At 41.6% G+C, this 24,590-nt stretch overlaps 1 protein-coding gene across 3 annotated transcripts in view; it reads left to right on the plus strand.

The window, feature by feature from the left end:
* LOC107221389 (semaphorin-1A) overlaps positions 1-24,590 on the plus strand; it is a 138,227-nt gene that overhangs the window by 68,393 nt on the left and 45,244 nt on the right. For all 3 annotated transcript variants that reach the window (XM_046739803.1, XM_046739802.1, XM_046739804.1), the window contains one exon: positions 24,129-24,222. In XM_046739803.1, coding sequence (XP_046595759.1) covers positions 24,129-24,222 — 94 coding nt within the window. The remainder of the gene's footprint in view (positions 1-24,128; positions 24,223-24,590) is intronic.

Here is a 24,590-nt window from a genome sequence, read left to right on the forward strand (position 1 = left end):
GAGGGGCTCGGAAAGCCTTTTTCGTAATTAAAACAGGCTGGTGGTCATTCTCAGGACAGACTCTGCAGAAACACGCGTAATAATAACGATACGGTTCAATGTCCATGGTCAGTTTCCCGGCTACATCCCCCTTTCACTCGCCACTCATCCATCCATCCATGCGTCGATCCATCTTATTCCCGCTTATAGTTATTGAACATACAGAACGCGCCTAATTCCGACTGGACGCGTGCCAAGAGTAATCCAAACGGGCATTCCTCCCTCTTCGTTTACTCCACGTTTCGCTCAGTGCTCAGAGTCTCCCCCAAGTCGATATGTTATGGGCATGAGCAATGCGGGTGGGTGACGTAAGGTCGTGTGTGCACGCGCGTTACGCGGTGTGCGGAAAAGCCAGACACGTATTAGGTAGTATATGTATATATATATACAATATCGGGAGAATCTCTTGAAACTAAAAATGAACCGCGCATGCGCCAAATAATTCAATCTTATTGGTCGGCGAAATCTTCCCGCAGCGATATTCTTGTCTGCGATGCAGGCGGGCCAACGTACGCGAAATGTTTACGTTTGAATTTTCAAAGAGCGTAAGCATTAAATTCCGATCGTTCTTTGAAGAATCAACTTTCCGACCCGATAACAAATGCTTCCCAAACCTTTCCGAGTCGCTGCCTCAATTATTCGAGACTCTAACCTCGAAAATTCGTATCAACTACATCGTCGGCAGAAACAGTTTGACGGCTGAAAACTCGGGATGGCCAGCCTGCCTGTTTGAACAGCCGATAAAACTCGCGCATGCGCGGTTGATTTTCAAGTTTCAACAGATTGTCCCGGTATACTCGGATGTGTGTACAATATGTACAACTGTAATACCTGCGAAGCTCGCATATCTTCTCCGCGTATACGGGGTGAATTTCTAACGACCGAATGGTACGTCGAATGTTAAAATTTAACGGGCACGATCTTAAATTTGAGACCAGTTGTTCTCCAGGGTGATCAGCAGTCATAAATTCAGATGAAAGTTCTCCTTGATAAATGTAACATTAAAAATTTCTACAGTTGTCTGTGTTGAGCACAACTGTCAAAATTTTTTAGGTTATGTTCGTGACGGTTCGTCACCCTGTCAAACAATCGCTCTTGGATTTTAGCGCACGCGTATTGAACTGTAGCAGATGACGGAACATAAAACTCGAAGTCTCTCAGTCTGTCTGTTCGTATGTTCGCTTATAACTTCAGAACTGCTGAACCGATTTTGATTGGTTTTTTTATTCTGTGAATATCTGCAACGTTTGGTCATGTTTTGGCCCATATTTCTCCACAGTCAGATCAATAGTTTTGGAGATATAACGATTTTTGTAAGACAAGTTGAAACTGGATCACATACTCAATGCGAACGCTGAGACTAAACTCTTACGGATAGAGGAAAGTTATGCTCAAGAGTTTTTAAAGTCTAGACGAGCACTACGAAAAAAAAAAAACGTACGCGAGAGCATATGGCTGCTATGTATAATAGTGTTAAACCGAACAAGCATTTGAAAATATTTGCGTACCAAGCCGTGACTGACTGCTTGTTTAATATAATCTAGTATACATGTTATATCTCGCGAGATGTCGTGTCTGTTCAATTTATCGAATGAGATCGACAGAAACGTGTACGAATTTTGTATATTCAACTACCGGACACTGTCGGTGTGTTTGTCAAGGATTCGCAAATTATGTATATACATATACAGTGAATAAAAAAATAAGTACACAAAACGGTAGAAAAAGAAGCAAAGTGAGCCAAAAAAAAAAAAAAGAAGAAAAAACAAGAAATAACAGAAATGAAAAACAAAAAGCCAGATTGCGCAGGATTCAATCAGGACTGCAAAAAATAGCGTGCCTGTAAGAATGTGCATTGGTGCATATCCGGTATAGTGTTTGTATCCGCGTGAAATTTTTATCCGGATTGTTTGATCGTGAATGATTGAGAAACGTATACATGCATACCTCTCGAATCCACAAATCGTTCAGTTATATACACAGCAGCGCGGCAAGCCCGTATATAATCCAGCTGTACAATATATGATGCGATTAAAGTTTGAACAGCTCGTAAAACATTTCGCTTTCGATGTATTTACATTTTTAATTGAACAGTCTGTCTGTAGTAACGGCTTGAAAATATGGTTGAGAAAAAAGACGCAATTTATACCGAGCCACTGGATTCGATTTTTGTGATAGTGTTTTTTTTTTCTTTTTTTTTTATTATTATAAACAAAAAAACCGAAATTTTTGAATTCGTTCCAATTTTACTGCTTGGTTTCGGTGATCGTCCGTATTCAGCTGCGATCGATCGTCTAACCGAGACTATTGTAAGAACTTTTTACGAAAGTCCGCTTAACCTTCGTATATAATAGTGAATCGATGAAATCTAGAAAGAATTTCAACGCGGGACAAAGGGATCTGAGGCAAAAATTAAGGTGGATTAAACGAAATAAAAGTGGAGTAGAATCGTTCCAAAAGAAAAAATTTAGTATTTTACCTCGATATTCGAAAAGGATGCACCCTGCGCATCGGGTTCGTTGACTCGAGTGCTTGATTATGCATCGGTTCACGTGAAGCCTGCGAAATTTTACTTTATCTTCGATGTACTTTGTATTACGCGGAATTTCTCCCTCCGTTAAAGGGACGGTAATAGCCTTGCTTGAAAAAAAAGTGAAGTAGAAAAATGTGGTTGAAAAAAAACAAAATTCGAGAAGTGATAATTCGCGTAGCCAAAGCAAAAAGCAACAACAGCAACAAGTAATTAAAATCACTCAGTCTTCGTCCAATCAGTGTACCCCGGTGCATCGCGTAAATCTGCAAAAATTGGATGAAACAGTTTTTTTTTCTTAATTCTTCATTCGAATGAAACATAAAAGAGGTCCGAGGTTAGACCCTCGGAGTGTTAGTTTTGGTACAGAATAAATTCAAGGATGAAACGACGATCCGACCGTTGTAGATTTGCTCTCAGTCCCGAAGTCTGAAACCCCGGGTATTGGGTTATGGAAGATGCGGAGAAGGGGGAAGAGTCGGATGATGAGGAGAGCCGGTTAGCTCGTTAAAATAACACGGTGGGACGCGCTAAATCAAAACGGCACGCTGGTCCCAAGGGCCGCAGAAGAAGGAAGGAAGGTAGGAAGGAAGAAGGCGCTGCTGACGAGGAGGAGAGAGGTCTTTGTCTGCGAAGAGTAAACCCTCATCGCGGAACGCCGCCCGACGCACGTTGGTCTCGGGTTATATGGACTAAGGGCGGCTTTCAAGGTGGTGCAGGAGAAAAGGGGTGAAGGGAGGGCTCTGCACGCAATCTCGCGTGCTCGAAATACTCCCACACCTTTCCGACCGGACGGTCGACCGGAGGAATAGAGAAAGAGAGGGAAAGAGACGCGGCACGATCATACGGCTGTGGTGGTAATACAGCAATAACGCACAGTCGGACCTTATCACCCTCGAGTACACATCAACCGCTCTATTTATTAGCCGATTCGTACGGTGCCGGTATAGCCTTCTCTTTCTCGGGGAACAGGTATTATTTGTTCGTCATACCGTGCGGATGATCCCTTCCCCCGTCTTCTCTCGGGCCGACTGAAATAAACCGACGGATCAATCCGAGGATTCTGACCTCCGACCCAAGTTCTATCGGAAACCAAACCAACCACCTCGAGTGCCGATAAATTTCCGCTGTTTCGTGCACTCTGCAACAGTCGTGCAAGCGGACATATCGACAGCGGTAGCTTGGGATTGTCAATCTGTGAGGTGCGAAAGAGGAGTGAGTCGGTCTTGGTTTTAATCGCATTGACCTGGCAGCTTCAGATTGAAAAATGGGCAAAGGTGGTTGTTCGTCTTACCACTCTTTTTCACTGGTCGATTTTTCTCGTGATCGATTGCATTAAACGCTTTCGATTGGCAGTCTTTGGAACGGTGTCCCTTTACGGAAAATCATTAGACGCTGCCGACGACAAGTCCATTTTACATCTCCGTTCTCCGAAGTTGATTTAAACCGGTCCTATTGAATTGTCTTTGAAACTAGACTACTAGAAGGTTCGCAGTCCGATGATAGCGGTAGTCGTAAAGTCCCGATCATGAAATTTGGAGTGTCTTGTCCCAGTTATAGCTGCTGATCCAGCACCGGTCGATGAACCAAACCATACCCCCGAATTTCTGCTTACATGTCTTGTACGAATTTGGTATCGTGGTGTCCCCGAGACTAGAAACTCGTGATTTCTCATTTATGATTCCGTATTGCTTACCTCTTTTCATTTTGTCACATCTCTGGTACTCTATGAGTTTGGTCGTGGCTGTATTACCAGCGGTGAAGTCCTCGACTTTCCGAGATCGTTGGGCCCCATTTCGGTCGACAATTCCGACTTCCCTACAATTCCTCTTACCGTTCGACAGAGGAAAAAAATCATAATTTCTCATTAGCTGTGTAGTTATCGCACGTCGTGTCGTTCACACTGTTCAACAAAAGATTCCTCGTGTTATTATTATCATCGTTGTTGGTCCCCCGCCCCCCGTTCGTCTGGCCGGCCACTCTAGCCAACCGCGGTGACCTCAAAACCGTCGACTTTTGGAACGTTGCCCTCGTGCTGTTGAGAATTTCTTGTTTTCGTATCGTCTGGACTGTTTCGGTCCACTTGGACGACCCGAAACCCTTGACTGTTGAAACGATGCCCTCGTTACGAAAACATGCAGCAGGCGACTTTGAGTCACGGACTTGAAAATTGATAGTTTCGTTTTTTTATATCAAGTGTCTCGAGGATACTCCATCATCCCTCCGGAGTAAATCGTGAAGTAAACTTTTGTCCATATCATATTTCAATTTCATTTCTATCTTCCAATCAAATTTACAATTTTTCAATATTTTCTCATCAACGATGATATTTCAAAGCCCAGTCCACTCGGTTATAAGGTTGTATGTACATCATGTACTCTCGAAGAGGCCTTTGAACACACTCATGAATATGAGAGCGCGTGTAATACGGAGGTAGAAATTTGAGTGCCTTATATTCCTTGCGCGTCACGGCTCCTCCCTCCTCCCTCGGGACACTTGAACTGTCTTGTTGATTTTGATTCTCAACTCGAACGTTCCTTTGTTTTTTATTTGTTTTTTATTTTTTTTAATCCAGGATCGGGGTCCGCGTAGGTACACGCATATATGCATCAGTGTCGATTCGAATACCTGCCTCAGTCTATTCGGTTGGTCGATGTAGAACAAATTGACGAGGATTTGTTCTCACCAACCATGCCGTCGCGTGACCCTCCAGGTTGAGATTTATTTATTATTTTTAACATACCTGTGTTATCTCTTGACAAAATGGATGACGGAAAAAGAAGAAGAATAAAAAGGTAAGAATACACGAGCACTTAGGACCTTGGTAGCAGTAGCGGCGCATGGTTTGTGAGCCTGGTTACCGACCCCTCTGGTATATATGAGTGTGTTGTCGACGCTTTATCACTAACCATTTGGAAAATGACCTCAGGCCGCGATACCGAGGAGCGTAAATCTGCTCTCGAGTGGATAGGGTGAAAGAGGAACGAACGAAACGTTGGTGGTTACGGTCGTGAATTATAGATATGTGTTTCATTTTGGGGGTCTTGTTTTCGTCGTCAAAGTACCTTATATACATATACCCTCCTGTACCGGCACCGAAAAACATTGTAGGACGAGTCACCGTTTTTCAAGAGAGGGGGGGAAACGCGAACTCGAAAGAGAGAGAGAGAGAGAGAGAGAGAGAGAGAGAGAGAGAGAGAGATAGAGAGACAGTGATGAATATTTTTACCAGGAATTCGTATTATACCACGTCCCGTGGGGTGATTTCATCCTCGACACGGTCCTTCTCGTTATTCCCACCACGCCGGGTATAGGATGGGTCCTTTGAATTGCCAGTCATTTCAACGACACTCTTTTGATGTTTATAACTCAAACGCGTGCGAGACTGTCCAAAGCCTGTGGGATTCCCTTATCTACTTAGTTGTCTCCGGTCAAAGCAAAGAATGCACCGTCGATTGGAATACCTTTCAGTTGCGGTGGTAAGCCATAAAGATGCGCAAAACAACAGCGGCGAAATCGCGTGCCTGCCATATCCTGATCGTCTAATTATACAAGGATAGGAGATCGTTCTGGAACGGTATCACCGCTCCTGCGGAGTTGGCTGCCCTCGATGATAATGAAATCGGCGTGTGTGGGGTTTGGGACGGGAAATGTCATGGGGGAGGCGGGAAGTGAGTCGGCTCAATCGCAGGAAGTAGGAAGGGCCGTTTGCGCGTCCCGACGCGGTGCTTGGCAACGCTCGTTTCATCCGTGGCATTGGGCGCCTCTCGACGTGCCTTCTTCCACTACTGCTTCTTCCTTTTTCTCTTCTTCTTCTTCTTCTTCTTCATCTTCTTCTTCGTGTTTCGGGAGCTAAGGGAGCTGGAAGGAAACTGAGTCGAGCTCGTTCACGGAAAATTCGCAGAGGCGAGAGCCGGCCGCTTCGTCGTATAAAGATAGGTCCTCGCTTTATCCCCGTGACGACCGTGCTCCATAAAACTTTGGCAAGATTCAAGTGGACCGGAATCCGTCCCGATGCAGGAAACCGCGGATACCTACGAGGGTGCTCCGGAATTGGAACGACGTCGTGCTCCATTCGCGGATTCCACCACCGCCTATCTCGCTCGTCAGAACGGAACCCGGATCGCGGGATCCTGATGAAAGATAGGACGTGCCTTGTTCCTTTCATCTGTTACAAGATAATCCCACCTTGAATAATGTAGACCGAACCCCGATGGTTTTGGTCTTATGTAAGGGTACTTGCAACCGCTTTCGCCGTGCAGATTAGAGGAGCGGGAAAGACCGAGAGATCTGACTATGGTACGTCCATTCGTTGATACAACTCTGGAGTGAATGGCGACTGCACTTCAAAGGCCAAAGATCTCCGTCGTACGGTCAACGGAATTGCAGGCGTGGCCCGAGTCGAGAGATCAAGTCGAAGGGTGTGCGGAGGAGAATAAGAATGAATACATAAGAGCCTGTGTCGCGGATCAGAAGCTAAAAAACATCCCCCATGGTCGACCAACCGGGAAGAAGAAAAACATTCTTCCGTCTAGCTGACCTGGCTGTTCCTGGTGGAAATCTGGTTTATGAAAATCCTTCAGCCGACGGGATGGATCGATCTCAGAGCCATAATTCGTCTCCTTCAAGTGACGAGGAATAGTTGGCTGGGCGAGTTCATCACTGTGCTCTTGAAAGAAGCTCGGATGAAGGTGGACGAATAAAGGTCCTTAGAAATGATCGTACGACCTTGTGCACCCCCTTCGTCCTGCCGTCCGAACGCCCTCTGCTCGCGCTGTCTCGGCATACTAGTCCCCGGAGGTAAAGACGCTTTGAGGATTGCGCTTTTCGTATGTTTCTCTCGCTGATACCAGGACAATTTTAGGTACGCGACAAAGCGTACGGGGTGAGAGATCCGCTTTTGCGGTTGGTACCAAACTAATTCCTGCTACTTTCCCTCAGAACCCCGTAGTGATGCGCAAACACGCTCGGCTCACTCGTAATTCTCTTCCCCTGCTGCTCGGCTGCACAGAGATCCCTTCTGGCTTTCTGGCCTTCGGGATTCCTACGGATTTACTCAGCAGCCCCACCACCCTCTTCTCTCTTTCCGCAATGACGGTGGACCTCAATTACAACGCTCGACCCAGCCCCCTGCCGCTGTCCCGATTCTGTAACTGGTGCTTCACCGACAAAGTTGTACGTCAGGGACACTCCGGTCCAAGCCTCGATCCTTCTATTCTCGTTTTGCAATTCTAGCAGAGAAATTCGCACGCGGAAATTACCCTCTCTGTGAGGATGAATTAATCTATCCGTGTAAATACCTCGCTCTGGTGTTCGGTCTCGTGCATGACGTTCAACGATCCCGGGGGCAAGAATTGTTTCGACGATTCTATACATCGGCACGAACATCGCGATCAGGATCATGCTCATCGATGTATGAAGCCTCTGTATTATATCCAGTCAGTCTACCGTGTCGGGTGAAGTCAGAACTAAAAGACATATCGTGCCTTACGGGACTTAGCCATTATCCCCTGAATCATATTGTGTGACATTTGAATATCTGACCACGACAAGGAGTCCGCATGCAATATTGTGATGTCATTCTAAGGTAGTGTAACAACAGCTATCGCCTTTTCTTACGGTTCGAGAAATTCGTGACACCGATAGTGAAAAACCCACTGAAATGTGCGAACAAGAGCAATCGACAAGATCCGCGCTATCTCTCGTCTCTTGTTTTCTTATCCAAAGTTCTTCGGCCAGCCCTTAACTAATCAGCCCGCATTCATCTTTCCCCCTCTCGCAAAGAACGCCGCGGCGTTATCACCGTTCCTTATCCTCCACGAGCTTGTTTTTTTCTTGGCACCCACTTACCCACAGTGAGGAGGGTCGTGATACGATCCCGACGTTTGACGAGCCAGTGGGTGAAAGCGGTACCTGGTTCGGTACCGGTTCGTACCTACCGTGATGACGGAGCGCCGTCGTCGTTGTCGTCTTCCTCATCGTCGTCACCGTCGCCCTCGCGTGACCCGATGATTCACGCGACCAAACAGCTGCGAGCGCCACATCCACCACCACACGCCCAGGATCAGCCATATCTGCATATGGACTGAGCGCCGCACCGGTTACGTTCACCCTTTTGGCGCCTCGATACTCTCTCGCCTCCCGACATGCATCGCGCCGGTCTGTCTTGCCCCGTTCCCTCCAACCTCCCTCCCTAACCACCCTCCCAGCCATCCACCCCTTTCAACCACCCTAAATATCCACGGCGCGCACCACTTGGTAATTCATGCTCCCTATCCGCTCTCGCCTGACAGTAGCATTGCTCAGGGTTGCTTCCGGAGGCTGACAGTGAGCGATGGGATCGTCGGAAACGTGATCATCCACCGTCCTCCTTGCATTGAGCCTCACATTCGCTCGTCCTCATCCTGGAGATGAGGTGGTGCTCAATCGAACTCTCAACACCGGTAGACTGTGCCACATAGTGGACGGTGTCGATACAGCGCCGCCTGGTGTAAAGGTGTTTACAGGACCGCTGATGGCTGGTGGTGGTGCTCTTCTCTCTTCTCTGTTATACATCAAGCGTTCCAAACCCGTGGGATGAAGATGACAGGCAGTCTCGAGACGAATGATAAATCAGTGTCTTTCTCGTCTTCGCCGCGCAGTCTGGCGAGTTTACACCGCGGGCCAGCAGCAGCCACTCTTTGTCCATAGCCAGAGAAACGTCTTCTTGTTCTTCTTATTCATCTCCTTTTCCATCCTCCTTAGGATCTGATTGCTCGAGTGGTCGAGGCTGGAAACGACGACGAAATCGAAGATAGTCCACGTACCCTGGTTGCACACATACACACAAGCACACACACATCGATGTGAGCACTCACGACTCAGTGGAGTAGCTAGCTCTTCATTCAGGTTTGATACGTACAGGGTGTCCTGTTTCAGTACACGGACGGGATGAAGGAAAGAAGAAATAAATGATTTCAACGAAAATCGACGCTTGGCGTCAGGTTTGAAAGCAGATACACTTGGCAGCTACATAGCATGATCAATTTTCATCAACATGGCTGAATGAATGAATGTTTGAAAAGAGGTAGGTACTGAATTACACCGAGCAACGTTCTTTCCTGTCCGGCATTCGATACCCTTTGCTTACAGAAAAGTCGTAACGGAAATCGATATCAGTCAAGTCAAAACTGTGAGGTGAAATGCTCGATGAAGTAAGCAAATAAAATTGAGCGTCGTCGAAGGTAGGCTAAATTTAACAGACGACGTTGATCAACAGACTTGAATCATTTTCTTTTATACCTACGGGGTGAATGAGTAGCGATAACGGAAACGAACAAAAGCCACACTGCGTCACCGAGTGTATTGGCGAAACGCATCGAACAGTCGAAAAAAGTTGAACCATGAATAAATAACGTCATATCGTTCTTCGTCGCCTTCCCCCCGCTCCTCTTTGTCGCCAACGTTTTTCCGTCTATCTCGCGACGGGCACAGCTCGAGATAATCGAGCTTGTCGAATGAAACGGGGACACCCCGTGTGCACCACCCTTGATTCACTTGAGTGTGTGTGCGTTTCTGTGGGGGGCGCGAGGGCTCCGAGCTACGATCGCACAATGGTCCGTCCGTGCACAAAAGAGACCAACAAAGAAGGGCTTTGCAAGCGAGATAAGAAAACGCAAAGACGCGCGGAAGTGTAGAGCCAATCCTCTGCAGCAGAAGCAGCCGCAGTAGCAGCAGCAGCATCGGTGACTGGCCGTCTCCTTCCTTCTTTCCTTACTTGGAATCTATACCTGCCCACCAGTCGAACCGACATGAACACCGTCACACCGACACTGTAACCCATTTATTGTTACGATAACGAAGGAAATCCTCGCTCACGGTTAACGATAAGACCGCCATATCAGATCGCCCTGCTCAGGTTTCTGCTACCGCTGCTGGTGCCCGTTCAATCAGCCCGACTTGATGATGGAACGTTGTGACACTTTCATCGGCTGAGGTCCTAGAAAGATTCGAGACCATTTTCTACCCACAAGGCACTCGACCTGTCGTTCAAGTTTCGTAGACTTTGTTGTGTTGTTACTGTGTTTTGACAATAGTCAACGTACCGCTTCTGATCGATTGCTGTGAACCTCCGTATTTAATACATCATGCCTTGATGGGTTTCTCGAATCAATCTCATCATTGGTATCAGGATAACGTAGTATGGGATCGAGATGTCGCATATGCTCTACGTGAAGAATATCCTTAGTTTATATAATGCAGGAGAGGAAATTCGAGAGAGCATTTTCTACCGGTACAGTAAAGTAGTGAGAAACTAGTCCAGAGCTGCCTGTTGTATTTCGGGACTTGAGACCAGCCTCATGCTGTGGTGGAGGGATCGCGGTAGGGTGCTTTTATTTCATTGATGTACTCGACGCAACGTAACCGAACCTGACTCAACCGAACCAGTGTGCTGCGACTGTGAGTACAAGTTGGCATGGCGCTGACGGGGAAAGGAATGCCGTTGCATTAGTTGCAGCTCCGGCAGGTCCTCACTTATAAACGCGTCGAGAGACTGCCAAGTTCCGAGTTGGTAAGTATATAAAGTACGGTCACTCGAACCGAACTATGCATCCATCTGAAACAGTCGTCAATCCTTTTCAGACGACGGAAGGACGTACATTGAAGTATTTCGCGAAAGCCATGCTTGACTTCTTTCAACGTTGAAAGAATCTGAAGTGAAACACGGTATAATCAGAGCAGTGGTAGCTAGTTGGATACCTGCTTTATGAATACTCGAATAACTTTTCGGTCAAACGCTAAAAGATTCCAGTCCAACCGTGACTCTCAATGCGGATCCAAGTTGTGTACTTCGTTTATATCCGATGTAGATTTTCAGCTCATTTCTTTTCCCCCAGCTTCCATCTTAATTCACTTCTTACTACACAATTTCCCTTGGAGGCATTCAAACTTTATATTCACCCTCGAATGGTTCACCGTTTCTAAACCGGCAAGAAAAATAGTTCGACAACTAAAATTTCCCCTTCAGGCTGGTTACGCCATCGGTAAACTATACCTCTCTACGGGAATAGGGTTCTGCAAATCGTTTCACGATTATTGTCGTCGAGACTCGATTTCGCCCCTCAAAGACTTCTGGGAGCCTCAACCACTTTCAATATGGTCTACGCACCCCAGGCGAGGATATCGCGCATATGGATGCCGGTAGACTACAATAGTCGCATTGTTCACATCGTAGAAATTAATCCGATTGTTACTGGTCGGTGAATCAAACCCAAGGCTGGGTGAAACCCGTTGTTGTTATCAACGAATTTAACAGTTTCGACGACTGACAAACGTACAATCCAACGCGTTATTCTGGTTTTAATGCGTTTCAACGTTTTCTCGTCATTTTAATTTTTAACTTTCGTATTTGGCTACTGACTCATTTTCATTCGGCAGTATCAATACCATTGAATCTGATCCGCAAAGAATAACGTATTTATATTTGAAAATTTAATAATCTCCTCCAGCTGTGGGTGAGCGTAAATTTATACATGAAACACGTATTAGCAATTAACGGATGGGAGGATGCGAAAATTGAATGAAAAAAAAGGAAGGAAGAATAAAAAAAAAAAAAACCACGCAAAAACTTGACGGAAAATAAATCAAGCGAAACGTGTACGTGTACAATATAAGGCATGTATACATGGAATTTATGCAGGGAAAAAGTACGCAATTTAATTTTGATTCGCCGTCGTATCGAGGAGGGTTGTAAAAGAACCCGGTGAGCGTTCACTGCGATGTGTATAATAATGTATCGATTTTACCAAAGCATGCAGGCAAGGGTACACACATCAAAGTTTAACAGCGGACGTTTAATTTCACAAGGGTGATTTTTTTTTTTTCCTTTTTTCATTTGTTTTTTTACCTCTCCGTATGATACGCTACAGGGGAGGGGGACTGACGTGTAAAACTTTTTTCGATTCGAGTTATATTATGTTGTACATTTGTAGGTAATTCGTTGAAATAAGTTGGTTTAAAAACAGCGAAAACACCGAACAAGGAAAGTTTCACGTCTTTGTACGCGTGTGTGCGAAGTAGTTTGAACTGTCGAGTCTTTTATGAGAACGCGTTCGCGTGACCCTAAATCGAATAGACATATAACGAAGAAAATGTTAATGTTGAAACTCCGTTTTCCTATTTTTTTCTTCAGTTCTTTCTCGCATTTTCAGTTTCATCGTTTTTTTTTTTTTTTTTTTTTTAATCTCGTTTTCTTTTTAGTTCGCTATTTTATTGTTTCAATTTATTTTACTCCGTGCGTGTTTACCGAAATGTACTTCCTCCCCTATCCAGCGGCTTATAAACGTCAACGTTTTGTTCCTCAAAACGCGGTTGTGTGTGCGTGACATTTTTCTTCCACTTTTTCCTTACTTCTTACCCTTTATTTACCCCTATACGAAGAAAGATTAATAACTTGTGGAGAACTTTTATCGCCGCATGTATTATACATGTGCAGTGCGAGTACCTAATATATTATATGCAAATAAACTGGAACGATGTAACAAGGAGAAAGTAGGAGAGAAAGAGAGAAATGGACATGAGAGTAAAATGGCACGAGCGAGTCTCGCGATCCTGTAAGAATATTTATACATTCGGCAATTAATTATATCGAAACTTGTCGAACGAGATTTCTTTGAAAGTAAAAACTGGCACTTACTACTGTTCAAGATAAAGAGAAAGAGAGAGAAAGAGTGAGAAAGAGTGAGACTGAGAGGATTGAAAAATTTAACAGAAGCTTATATCGATAATAAAAAATGCGTTGTTTTTAGATTTAAATTAAAAATATTCAGGCTTTCGATCCGTGATTTCATTTTTGCAGCGAGATGGCTGAGGTGAAGAATATTAGATTACGCAACTGGTGCGCAAAATACGCGATTCCCGCACGAATCCACTTTTGCGCACTCATTTTGGCAAACTAAATCGAATTTTGTGCACTCACAATCAGTTCCTTCTTTCTAGTTACGCCACAAGAAAACACATTCTGAATTAATTTATTAATAATTAATTTATTATTTCGTGCACTCATTTGGGTTCGCAAAATCGAGTTTTGCGCACTCAGTTAGGAAAAATCTAATTTTCCGTACTCGGTTCTATCTTTCCAGTTACACAACAAGGAAACACATTTCTAATCAATTCCCGCACCAGTGCGGGAATTCGCTATTTTGCACACTCATTTGAGTACGCAAAATAAAATTTTGCGCATTCGGTTAAAAAAAAAATAGCAATCGAAATTTTTTCCCGAGTCGGCGGGTTTCCATACAACCGTTCGCAACTGAACAAGGAAAGGATAATCCAAGGATGTGCGATTAGACAGCTTTCCAAACTCCTTAATTCCTGTATCCGAGCAGCCTCTTCCTAGCCTCGGATATCTCTCGATAGTTTTCCTCTCCGTCAGTTGCTGAGATTGCCGGTAGGGATAGTCGGTTGAGAGTTTCTGCCAATTGTACCGCGGGGTTCGTTTCGACGGCGATAAATTTTGCGGGGTAGGTAGAGGGGTGTCCCGATTGCCGATACAGTTGTGTGAGTAAGAGAAGTAGGAAAAGGGAACCGCAGGCGATAATCAGTGAGTCGAATCGATTCGCTCCGCACGTTTCGCTCCAAATTTCGCCTAGTTTGGTATAAACCTTGCAGGAGTCTGGATCACCTGCGCAAAAAAGTAACCTGATCCGAAGCTAATCAACCGAATCCTAGCAAAAAATCAAGAAGGGCAAACCCTTAGACACGGGCACGTATGATCCCTGCAGGACGAAAACTCGGCTCATTCCAACTTCTTCTCATTCTTATTCTTCTTCTTATTTCTACGCGGCGATCCCGAGGGATCCCGATTGATTCTATGCAGCGTACAAATTACCGCGCGAACATTCGACACGAGATTATTTCCTCCAATCTAGATTTTTACATTATTCTGCGATAGAGCGATCAAGATTTAAAAAACTTGAGCTTAGCTGCTGCCTCGATCGATTTTCATATGGCACGATTAGTCCTTATCCTATTAAAATAACGACTTTTCGCACACTGTAAATTCGTAATGTAACAAATATCGAATATCGAGGTGACTACGTATCGGCAAGTCTTTGTCACGGAATCGCCTCATCGTCGAAAAAGTATTAAACACTGCGAGAAAATTGTTGTATCCTTTTTTTTTACCCTACTATCTGCTTGATAATAATTGCTGTAAATTGCGGTAAATTATATTCGTTTCCCTGCATATTTCAGAGTATGAATATAGTATACATGGACAGGCGATAATACTCTACAATTATCATCGGTAATTGCGTCAATTCTGTATTAAATGGATAGACATATATATATGTATATAAGAATAAAAAAAAAAAAAAAACGCAGAATCTAAACGACGGTTCGGTTATTTATCGAATACGTATACACGCGTATTCAAAAATCCATATATCCTAATTATCAGAAGGATATAAACGTAATGAAAAGCAGTTATACTGAGACAATTTATTACAGGTAATACCGAGTAAAAATTACTACATTTGCCTACAAACTGACGTTGCGTAAACACGAAACTTGTATTAGAATCGAAAAAATACTCGAGAGTATAAAAATGATGACCATATATTATAATAAGAAAGGAATTAAATTTCCTCATGATTCCCACGTAACTATCAAGCTTAAAATAATTGGTGATGTAGAAGAAAAAAAAAAAAATTTACATCTAAATGCGCGGTAAATTCGTTATTCGACAAAGTTCGGAATCGCTTTCTATGCTAAGCTATCGTGTATAAAGTTAAATCTCAATTGTCTAATAGCGAGTGATAAAAATAGTAAAATTTATTGGAAACTAACAATAAGCGGGGTCGGAACGATTCACGTGTGCCTCGGTAACATTCGGCTGAACATTTTTATCCATAAAACTCGTACTTCCACGGTAATATATTACTTTTGCAATAATAATTACGTGAATAATAATAATTATTGAATCATAAATTCGTTTCATCCATTTATACAATTACGATATTGATGACGGAGGGAAAAATTTTTGTTCAACATATTTTAATAACGACGTAGAAATTGCATATCAAATTCCGTGAGAAACTGACTAAACTTTTACGAAGACGGCAATAATCGTTGTGTTTTAAATTCAAAGAATAAGAGATGGGAAATTGGGTCAAAAGATTTTTTCGTGAAATTTCACGTGTCCAACCACATTTTTTAAATTTCTTCGATCTTAAAAACCGCGGTATTCGAATGACACATTTTCCCCTCGACTTTCAGCCTGTGATTAGTTGCCGAAACGTTTCCGTTTCGTTCATTATCCGCAAGTATACATTCAGAATTTGAATCACGGTGCGTACACCCGTAATATATACAGACATATACGTGATACCGCATGTCAATTCTTGAAAAAAATCATCAATCGCCAAGATTCAGCGAAGCGAATGTTTGCCAAACGGTAAATTCGTGCGTCACGAAACCGAAATCCGAGCCTCGTTCCCGGTACCCACGCATACTTTCGTTCCTCACGCGACGAAACGGCTTATGGGTAGAGGTATCGAGTATTTTGGGAATTAACTATAACCCTCGTGTCCTTTATATACCGTGATCACGACGTCTCGGAAGGATCGACGGAAGTGAGCCGAAATGTGTAAAAAGTAAAGAAAGACAAACTACTGTACGCTGAGAAAAATTTCATTTGTTACGGCAACTAGAAAAATTGAGTGAAACAGGTATCGTTAGAAAAAGCTGTTTGAATATCGTTGGAATTACGAAAAACGAGGCACGCCTAATCATTTTGCGCTATCGTCGATACTTTTTTGGTTATTGCAACGCAAAATCAGTTTCTGAGGCTTACTCCACTTTTTTAGTTAAACATCGAGGCTTTAACGTCAATTTATTCTTTCAAAAGCATTAAATTTTCGCAACAGCTGCGAGAAAATATAGGTAACAGTGATCGTAATGAGAAAGAATAGCAACGGATACCTAGAATTTCCGGCAACAGCTAGAAAATTAATTTTCATTTTCTACCTAGAACTATATTCTCCGATTGTGGTAAAAAAATAAAATAAGTTAAGGACTGAGCGGTAACCGTAACTAAAAATTTCTCTCAGTATACGATACTTCGTACGATTGAAATTAACAAATCATTGATTGTGAGAGAAAATTTTGCAATTTTTACGAATTGCAACCTTGAGGTTTTTTTTTTTTTTTTTTCTGTGATTTGTTTGATTTCTAGTTACCTTGAAGCTCTTGTAATTCATGAAAATCACGAAATCCATAGATGTAAAAAAATCTCGACACCCTCGAAGCTGCTAATTTTTGGGACTTGTGTCCATGAGAACTTTTCATCGAGATGATATACGCTAAAAACATACTGAAAATCCAGCCAATTCGAACGTGAGCCAATTTCCATAACAATCCTGCGGGTTCTTTTAAATTATCTCATCTTTTTTAATCATGCCGAATTTATAATGATTTTATGTGCGATATATTTCAACGAAATTATTCAAACAAATCACGATCTAGAGGCATGTTGCTTTTTTTTTTTTTTGTATATGTAGCGTTATTCGATTTCGGGCTAGATTGCTGAATTTGTGTTTTAAATTTTCTGGCACTCCGCATGCGTATAAATGTATCGCTGTATCAGCAATACTGACGTACCAAGAGAGAGGAACATAAAATACGCGACGTTGTATAACTTGTTTTTCTTTTTTTCTTTTTTTTTTTTTTTCTGTTTCAATATGTAAGATACGTGTTTCATTTCTTCTCCACCGTATACTTTTCTTACGTTATTATATCACATCGCCGCTGCGCGTACCGTATAAGAAAAAGAATCTAACGTACGCGGTGTCGCCTTCAAATCTCGTCTTTCTTCTCTATATCTCTATCATCTGTAATCGTAAAAACGGCGAATGATATCTCGATTGTGAAACACACACGCGATGCTGTTATTTCTGACGAAAATTCATCAATTATCTTCCAACATCTCGAGCCAAAAAAATCAATATATTATTACTGATTTTTTATACAGGATACGCGAAATAAACAAGTTGAACGCGATACTAATAATAAGAATAATAATCAAAGTATAATTCGTAAAGAAATAAACGATGTAATAATATTTACTGGAGCGCGGATTTTAAGCCAAGGAAAGATCATAGAAATTCATCTTGAAATCGTAATAAATGAAATTTCGTTGTTGGATTTAGCGGATCGAGACGATGCGTTGGATAATAAATATACATCAGATAAAAGGAAATAAATTTAGAAGTTTTGCGCAGGGAAAAACGTGGAAAAATAACAAATTCGCGTACACACGTAACGTACGTATTATGTGTACAGTATACTGTATAAAACGCCAAAGTTTCGGAGGTTGAAAAATTGAAGTTGTAATTCGTTCAGGCCACTCTGTACATATATATCTTGAGAAGGACAAATCGAATTTTCCACCACTCAGCTTCTCGGCATGATATACGTATACATGTAATGCACGAACGCACACGCATATGTACATTAGAATGGTTGAAATGAAAAAAAAATTCAATTTTTCTACGAACGGATGAAGAATATACTTGATCCTAGTCTGAAAAGAAGCCTCGAAAAAACTGAGCACCGTAGCTCAAGTGTAAAGTCGAGCCGTTTTGATTTTTTGTAATAAAAAAAAAAAAAAAAATCAACGAGCGAGAGGGATCAGAAATACCACAAAAAAGGAATGGTAGTTGAAGAAATGGAAATTGTGTCACCGCTAGACAAAGCTTCAAGTGAATTTATTGGGAAAAAAAATCGCCATTTCCGTTCGATCAATTCGATTTACCGTATGATTGGTTCGACAAAAGTCCGGGAATTACGGAAGGCGGATGACACTTTTCAAAAAGTGTCTGGAAGTCGTTAAGGACTCAAAATTCGTCAACGATGTTGCTGAACGAGCAGCAGCGTTGGTCGAAGAATTTATTTCTTTATTAACGAAGAACGAAGACCGAGCACAATACGTTTTGCAACTAGTTCGGCAACACCGGAAACTGTATCCCGATCGCCGAAAGCAAAAGTTGAACTCTCTGTCTTCAAAAGAAGAGCGATAATTAATTTAATTTATTTGCTACGACGAATCCAAAAAAAATAAAATAAATAAAACAACAAATTATGGGTGCGAAGATCGACTTTTCGATTTTTTTATTACAAAAATCAAAACGACTCGACCTTCCACTTGAGCTACAGCGTCCAGTCTTTCCAAGTCTTCGTTTCCAGACCAGGAACAAGCATTTTCTTCGTCAGCTTGTGGGAAAATCGAAATGTTTTCTTCGTTTGAAACACCCCAATACATACATAAATACGTACAATACATTAATCTTCGCGTGTGTAATAAATATGAAATTCCAGTTCGTGCCCGTCGAGCGTTTAGATTGGATGTATGGAAGATATTGCGTCCCTAAATACACGGAACGAGGGTGACGTTTCAACCAAGTTTAGCGTTCTGCCGGCTGTATCGAGGCTTATAGGACCCGTTTGGTCCTCCTTCCCCCTCCGAGGACGTGTGCATATCGGATTATCCGAGGAAAGGTTACAAGAGTATCGTTTTTCCACCGATGATACGATGCAGGTAATGCGCGAATTATACGAAGGTTATTTAACTGCCGCCTGCGGAAACGAGATCTACGTCCGAATCTTGATTCGAAATGAAGCGAAATAAAAAATTGTTGCGTATAAAAAAAAAACAAATAAATAAATAAACAGCGCGAGACGAAAGTGAAAGACCAAAAAAATCGGGCAATTGCTTATAAATCGCAAATTCACTTGTTATAGACGATAAGGATGAAGGAGATTTTTTCTTCTTTACCATTTAAAATACATTATAATATGTTTAAAACGAACTTGTGGATTTATTGAATTTTTAACGGATTTTTTAAATGTTATTATGCACTGTGTACACGACGGTTTATCAATAAAATAAATTGCTGCGGGGTTTTATTATCGTTCTTGACGGATTTCTTTGTCGTTAAACCTTGTGACGGTGAACTTAAATAAATAAACTAAATAACATATAAATCTTTCTCAAATATGACATACCTATGAATAACTGTTTGAACATTTTTTAAATTACGAAACTTAGATCCAGAGCGGTATAAACTGTGTTGTATTTTACAAATAAATGTTTCATCCTACTCTCTCCAATATTATAACAATATTTGAATGAAACTCTGGTCAAACAAGTTGAGGAAGTGAAAATAGGATTTTTCTGCGTAAAACATTATCGCAAGACTGCATGTACAAAGGAAACATCGTTTTCGTTCGATTCTGTTTATTCTACCGCGCATGTTCTAAAATTCGAAAGCTGTTATCTGTCAGGGCTGCCAACCGTTACAAATTCGGACGACAGTTCACCGCGATGTATCTAACCTCAAAAATTTTGACAGCTGATCCAGACTGGACCGTTGGTCATTCTCCCCAGTGAATTGTCACGAATAAAAGCACTCGTATTCTATCCCGGTATAATTTTTGAGGTTAGATAGATCGCCGCGAACAGTCGTCTATTAGTTTCAAATTTCCGCCGGCTGGTGGCGCTGTCGGACGGTAGCTCTCGGATTTTGGCGCGTGCGCGTCAAACTCCAGCGTAGAACGGAATGTCTAGACCGTAGGAATTCACTCTGTGTACAGTACAGGTTGTACAGGGTATGTAATCCTCTTGTTCGAAAGTTTGACTGTGGAACAGAGAAGTGGGAGGGAAGATGGGGATGAGGATGAGGATGAGGAGGAGAGCTACTATGATCACTTTGTCTGTGTTAAACCGTGTTGTCTGTTGCGGTGAAGTTTGAAACGAGGGTTAGACGTTTCGGTCTGACAATGAGCGCTCCATAAACTCTGCGGATAGGCAACATGAACGCACAGGTATAACTTGCGCCATAGAACGTACATAGAGATTTAACTCGGTCGCGAGGCCCTCAAGCCCTGCAACGTTCCCGGGACGCAACCTCTGTCGGATTAACTATTTATTCATAATCTTTGGACAAGGGTCGGGTAATGTGTACTGCTTATAATGTACGTCTTACTTATCCCGATGCCACGGGATTCCGCGTTACCGACCGAGCCGCGATCATCCAAAAGGAAGTCGAGGAAGCCCGTTTTCCGATTCGGGCCATTCGAGATAACCGTGAAATCTTGACCCTTCGAGAACACACCTCTTTTTCTCTCGAGCATCAGGTATATTCTGGAATAAAATTAATCTATCCCATATCTGACGCGTTAACGTTCCAAGCGACGAGTTTATCACTCGTGAAATATGACGTAAGCTTTTTCCGAAAATCTTGTGAAATCTTTTAAAATCCTTTGAAAACTTTTTAATCTTGATGTCAGGTATACGTCAAATCCACGAGTGATTAATCCCTCAGTTCCAAGTGTAAGCCTCCGATCGAGATGACAAATTCAGGGGTATGCTTACATCAAATGTTGACGTTTTTTGGTTTTTGGAAATTTTTTTTCACCACTTTTTGAAATTATCCGATCTCTTTTCTTCGCTACACTCATAAGTACTTCATGTTTTATACTCATTGTTAGTTCCTTCAATCCCTCATTACTCGCGGCTTCGTCGAAATGACTCTTTTTTTTTTTTTTTTTCCTTTTACCCTGCAGCAATTAATATTTTTCCTCCAGTCCCAGAGACACTGCGGCTCTTTCTTTTCAGCTAACGAAGCGTGACACTCATTCGGCTCCGCGATACGATTACGCTGCACGACGCAATTGAGCTGTTTGTAAATTGAAATAAAAATCAATTGCATCGATTACAAATAAACGGGAACCTAGTCGAAGAGAATAAGAAAAACAAAAAGTTAAACGAAAAACCATTGATCAGAAGGATCGTAGATAAAAGTAGAAAGTCATCGCGTTGATCAACAAACTGCTGCAGCTGTAATTGTTTGTCGTATTATTTTCTCCCTTTTCTTTTTCTATTGTTGGGAATATCGCCCGACGACTCGATTTGCCAATTCGCTAATTTATTTTACTTAATTACTGTTCGTTGTCAATTATCGTTATTCAATCCCCACCCGTTGGTCTCGTGGGAATTTCTCTCCTTTTAGGCGCGGGATGTAACAAGTCGGTATCAATTTGACGATATCTGATGCTGCGAATAAACCTGATCAGCATTGATCCCCCTGCGCAGATATAACGCGTATGGGACATTCCACGTCAAATCGACCTGGGTCTGTAACTCAACTACTCCGATTTGGTTTGCGATTTTTGTACTATTCTTTTCACTCTTGCGAGCGCTCATTTTTGTCTGAAGAAATTTTTCAATATCATTGGAATTAGCGACAATTTTTTAAAACGACCAATACCGATCGACGCAATTTAAAAATCTCAAGAAAATTCTCAAAAATCTGCCGTTGCGTCTGAAAATTTTTGATCATTTGTGATTTGTTTTTTCTTTTTCTCACGTTACTTTCAAAAAAGCTCGAAAAAGCCCAGAACTCTTCGAAATTATTTCCAATTTTTAAAACGTGTCGATCGATACGGTCGTTTTAAAGAATTTTACCTAATTCCGATGATTTCGAAAGATTTGTGAAAAAAAAAAATTGGTGCTTTTCAGAGCAAATACAAGCATATAAAAAATTGCGAGCAAACTTCTGGAGGTCGAGTTTCAGGCTCAGATCGATTTGACGTAGAATGCCTCACACATATAATTTATTTGGGAAAATTAGGTAATTTTTGTCATCTTTCAATAGTCCTTTCATAGAATTATTCAAGTCAATGAAAGTAATATTGAAATATGTTAGAAATTATGTAATTTCCCTAAATAAATCGTGTATTTTATTCAAGATTCCTGTCGATCGAGTTTCTATTATTGTTATTATTATTATTATTATTTTTTTTCGCGAATCAAGCATCGTTTCCCTAGTTTTCCTCCGGTAATAAAAAGAAAATCGAATTTCACTGAATCCGAGTGTTTTTTTTTTTTTTTCAAATTTTATTTTCCACCGCAAGAAACCGTCAAATATATTTTTTATCGAAAGAATGAAATTCAAAAAAAAAAAATACAACACACTCATCACTCTCGTCCGATTTCGGAACCGTGACGGAAAAATGTGCGTTTTCCAGTCCCTTGTTCTACAAAAAAAAAAAAGAAGATGGAAAAAAGAAAACAAAACAGATTTATCCCTTTTAAAAATGGCGGAGACAAATTTCGAGTCGTTGTTATCGATCGAAAAAAAAAAAAAAAACAACTAAATAACCCATTGATCGTTGGAATCCCGGGACGGGGAGGGAGGGGGGGGGGAGAGTCAACGACCCGGAATGGCCCGTACACACAAACACGGAAACGCAGGCGAACAGACCGGCTGTGAAGATAAACAGATAGACGCAGATTAATTCATTGAGAAGCGGGATGAATTCCGGGATACACTAATTGGTCGTCCCTGCAGGCATGTGACAACCGGCAATCCAGTCGGATTAGCCCCGCCACCTCAGCTCCCCCTCATCCTGCAGGACACTCCAAACACGTCGAGCCACTTCCTCGACCCCCTCTCATCTCCTTATTCCTCCCCCCTCGCTCTTCATCTCACTCATCGATTTTAACCCCCTTCGTATTCCCCTTGTTTGTTTTTCCCCCGATTCGGGTTTCTCGCACTTATACAGTATCACGGTTAATTTACAAACTTATACTCTCGCCTCGGGGAATTGAGAATTGGGGAAAAGGGATTTGAATAGCACCCAAAAATAATGTAACTAAAGCTGGAGCTTGTTGCGTATGTTGGGCTTTTCCTGTCAACTCGACCAATGATTTTCCTCTAACGTTATTTATTCGGCTCGACGAATTTATTTTATACGATTATTCAACCTCGAAAAAGATGTTGTGATAATTTTTTTTTTTTTTTTTTCTACAATTCTTACACCAGCACTGAGAAATATTTCATTCGTCGTAGTAGCTGGGAAAATTCTTGCCTCGAAAATGTCGGAATTCAATGTATTTATTTGCAGCAGAACAGTTCCTGATTTATACTCATTACATTTAATTATTTTGTTTTCTCCATTTTCCTTTTAAATAACGATTGAAGAAAGTCGGAAAATTTTTGAATTTCTATCGCTCGCAAGTGGTTCGACTCATAAACTATCTAAATTTAGAAAAAGTGCCGAAATAAAATTTTCCCAACTCCCAACCGATCGCGAGATATTCGTTTATAAACATTGAGTCATAATATGCGAATATCTCTCAATCGGTTAGAGTTGGGAAAATTTTATCTCCGTACTTTTTTTTATAGAGCGTGGAATTTCCTGTAAAAATCTGTATTTAGAAAATTTCTAAGTCGAGCCGTTTACGAGAAATGGAAATTCAAAAATTTTCCGATTTTCTTTACGTGTTGTTTATACGGAAAATGGAATTAAAAAAAAAATAGGCATCTCCAAATATCAATATTAAGAGCTCGTATTTGGATGAGATATGTTATTTAACGTACTTCAGGAAAATTGGGATTTTTTTTTTTCTCGGCACGTCCTAATTTAATGAATACCGTTGTGCAATTCTGAAATTTTCCGTGTTTTATCCGCACCTAAATTGGACTAATTTTCAGCATTTCTCATCTCTGTTTTTCAGACGACATGGGGCAGAAATTCCTGGGAAACGAGAGCCACGTGGAACACTTTAAGCTGTTGGAACGGACGGGGACTTCCATGTTGATCGGTGCCAGGTAACGATTACAAAAAAAAAAAAACTAAAATTACACGGTAATAATCATTCCAGCGTAAATTATCCGTTGTCGTTGTGTTTTCTTATCTTATTTTATTTAATTTTTTTTTTTTTTTATCCAATTCTCCGGTTTTATCCTTTAAAACGGTGTATAGTATCACATACTAAAAAGCCAGAGAAAAACGAAAAGAGGGAAAAAAATAAATAAATAAAATAACAACGTCGAGAACAAAGAAAGCGTTTACTTGATACAATAAACGGCAACGAGATAAAAAGTGACATAAAGAAAAGAAGAGTATCATTTAATGCAAAAATCATCTCCAGTAAAAGTCTTGGGAGTCTAATTTGCAATAATTTTCCATGAAGCCT

The sequence above is a fragment of the Neodiprion lecontei genome, chromosome 5 (genome assembly GCF_021901455.1).
Source record: "Neodiprion lecontei isolate iyNeoLeco1 chromosome 5, iyNeoLeco1.1, whole genome shotgun sequence".
Taxonomy (NCBI): Eukaryota; Metazoa; Arthropoda; class Insecta; order Hymenoptera; family Diprionidae; genus Neodiprion; species Neodiprion lecontei.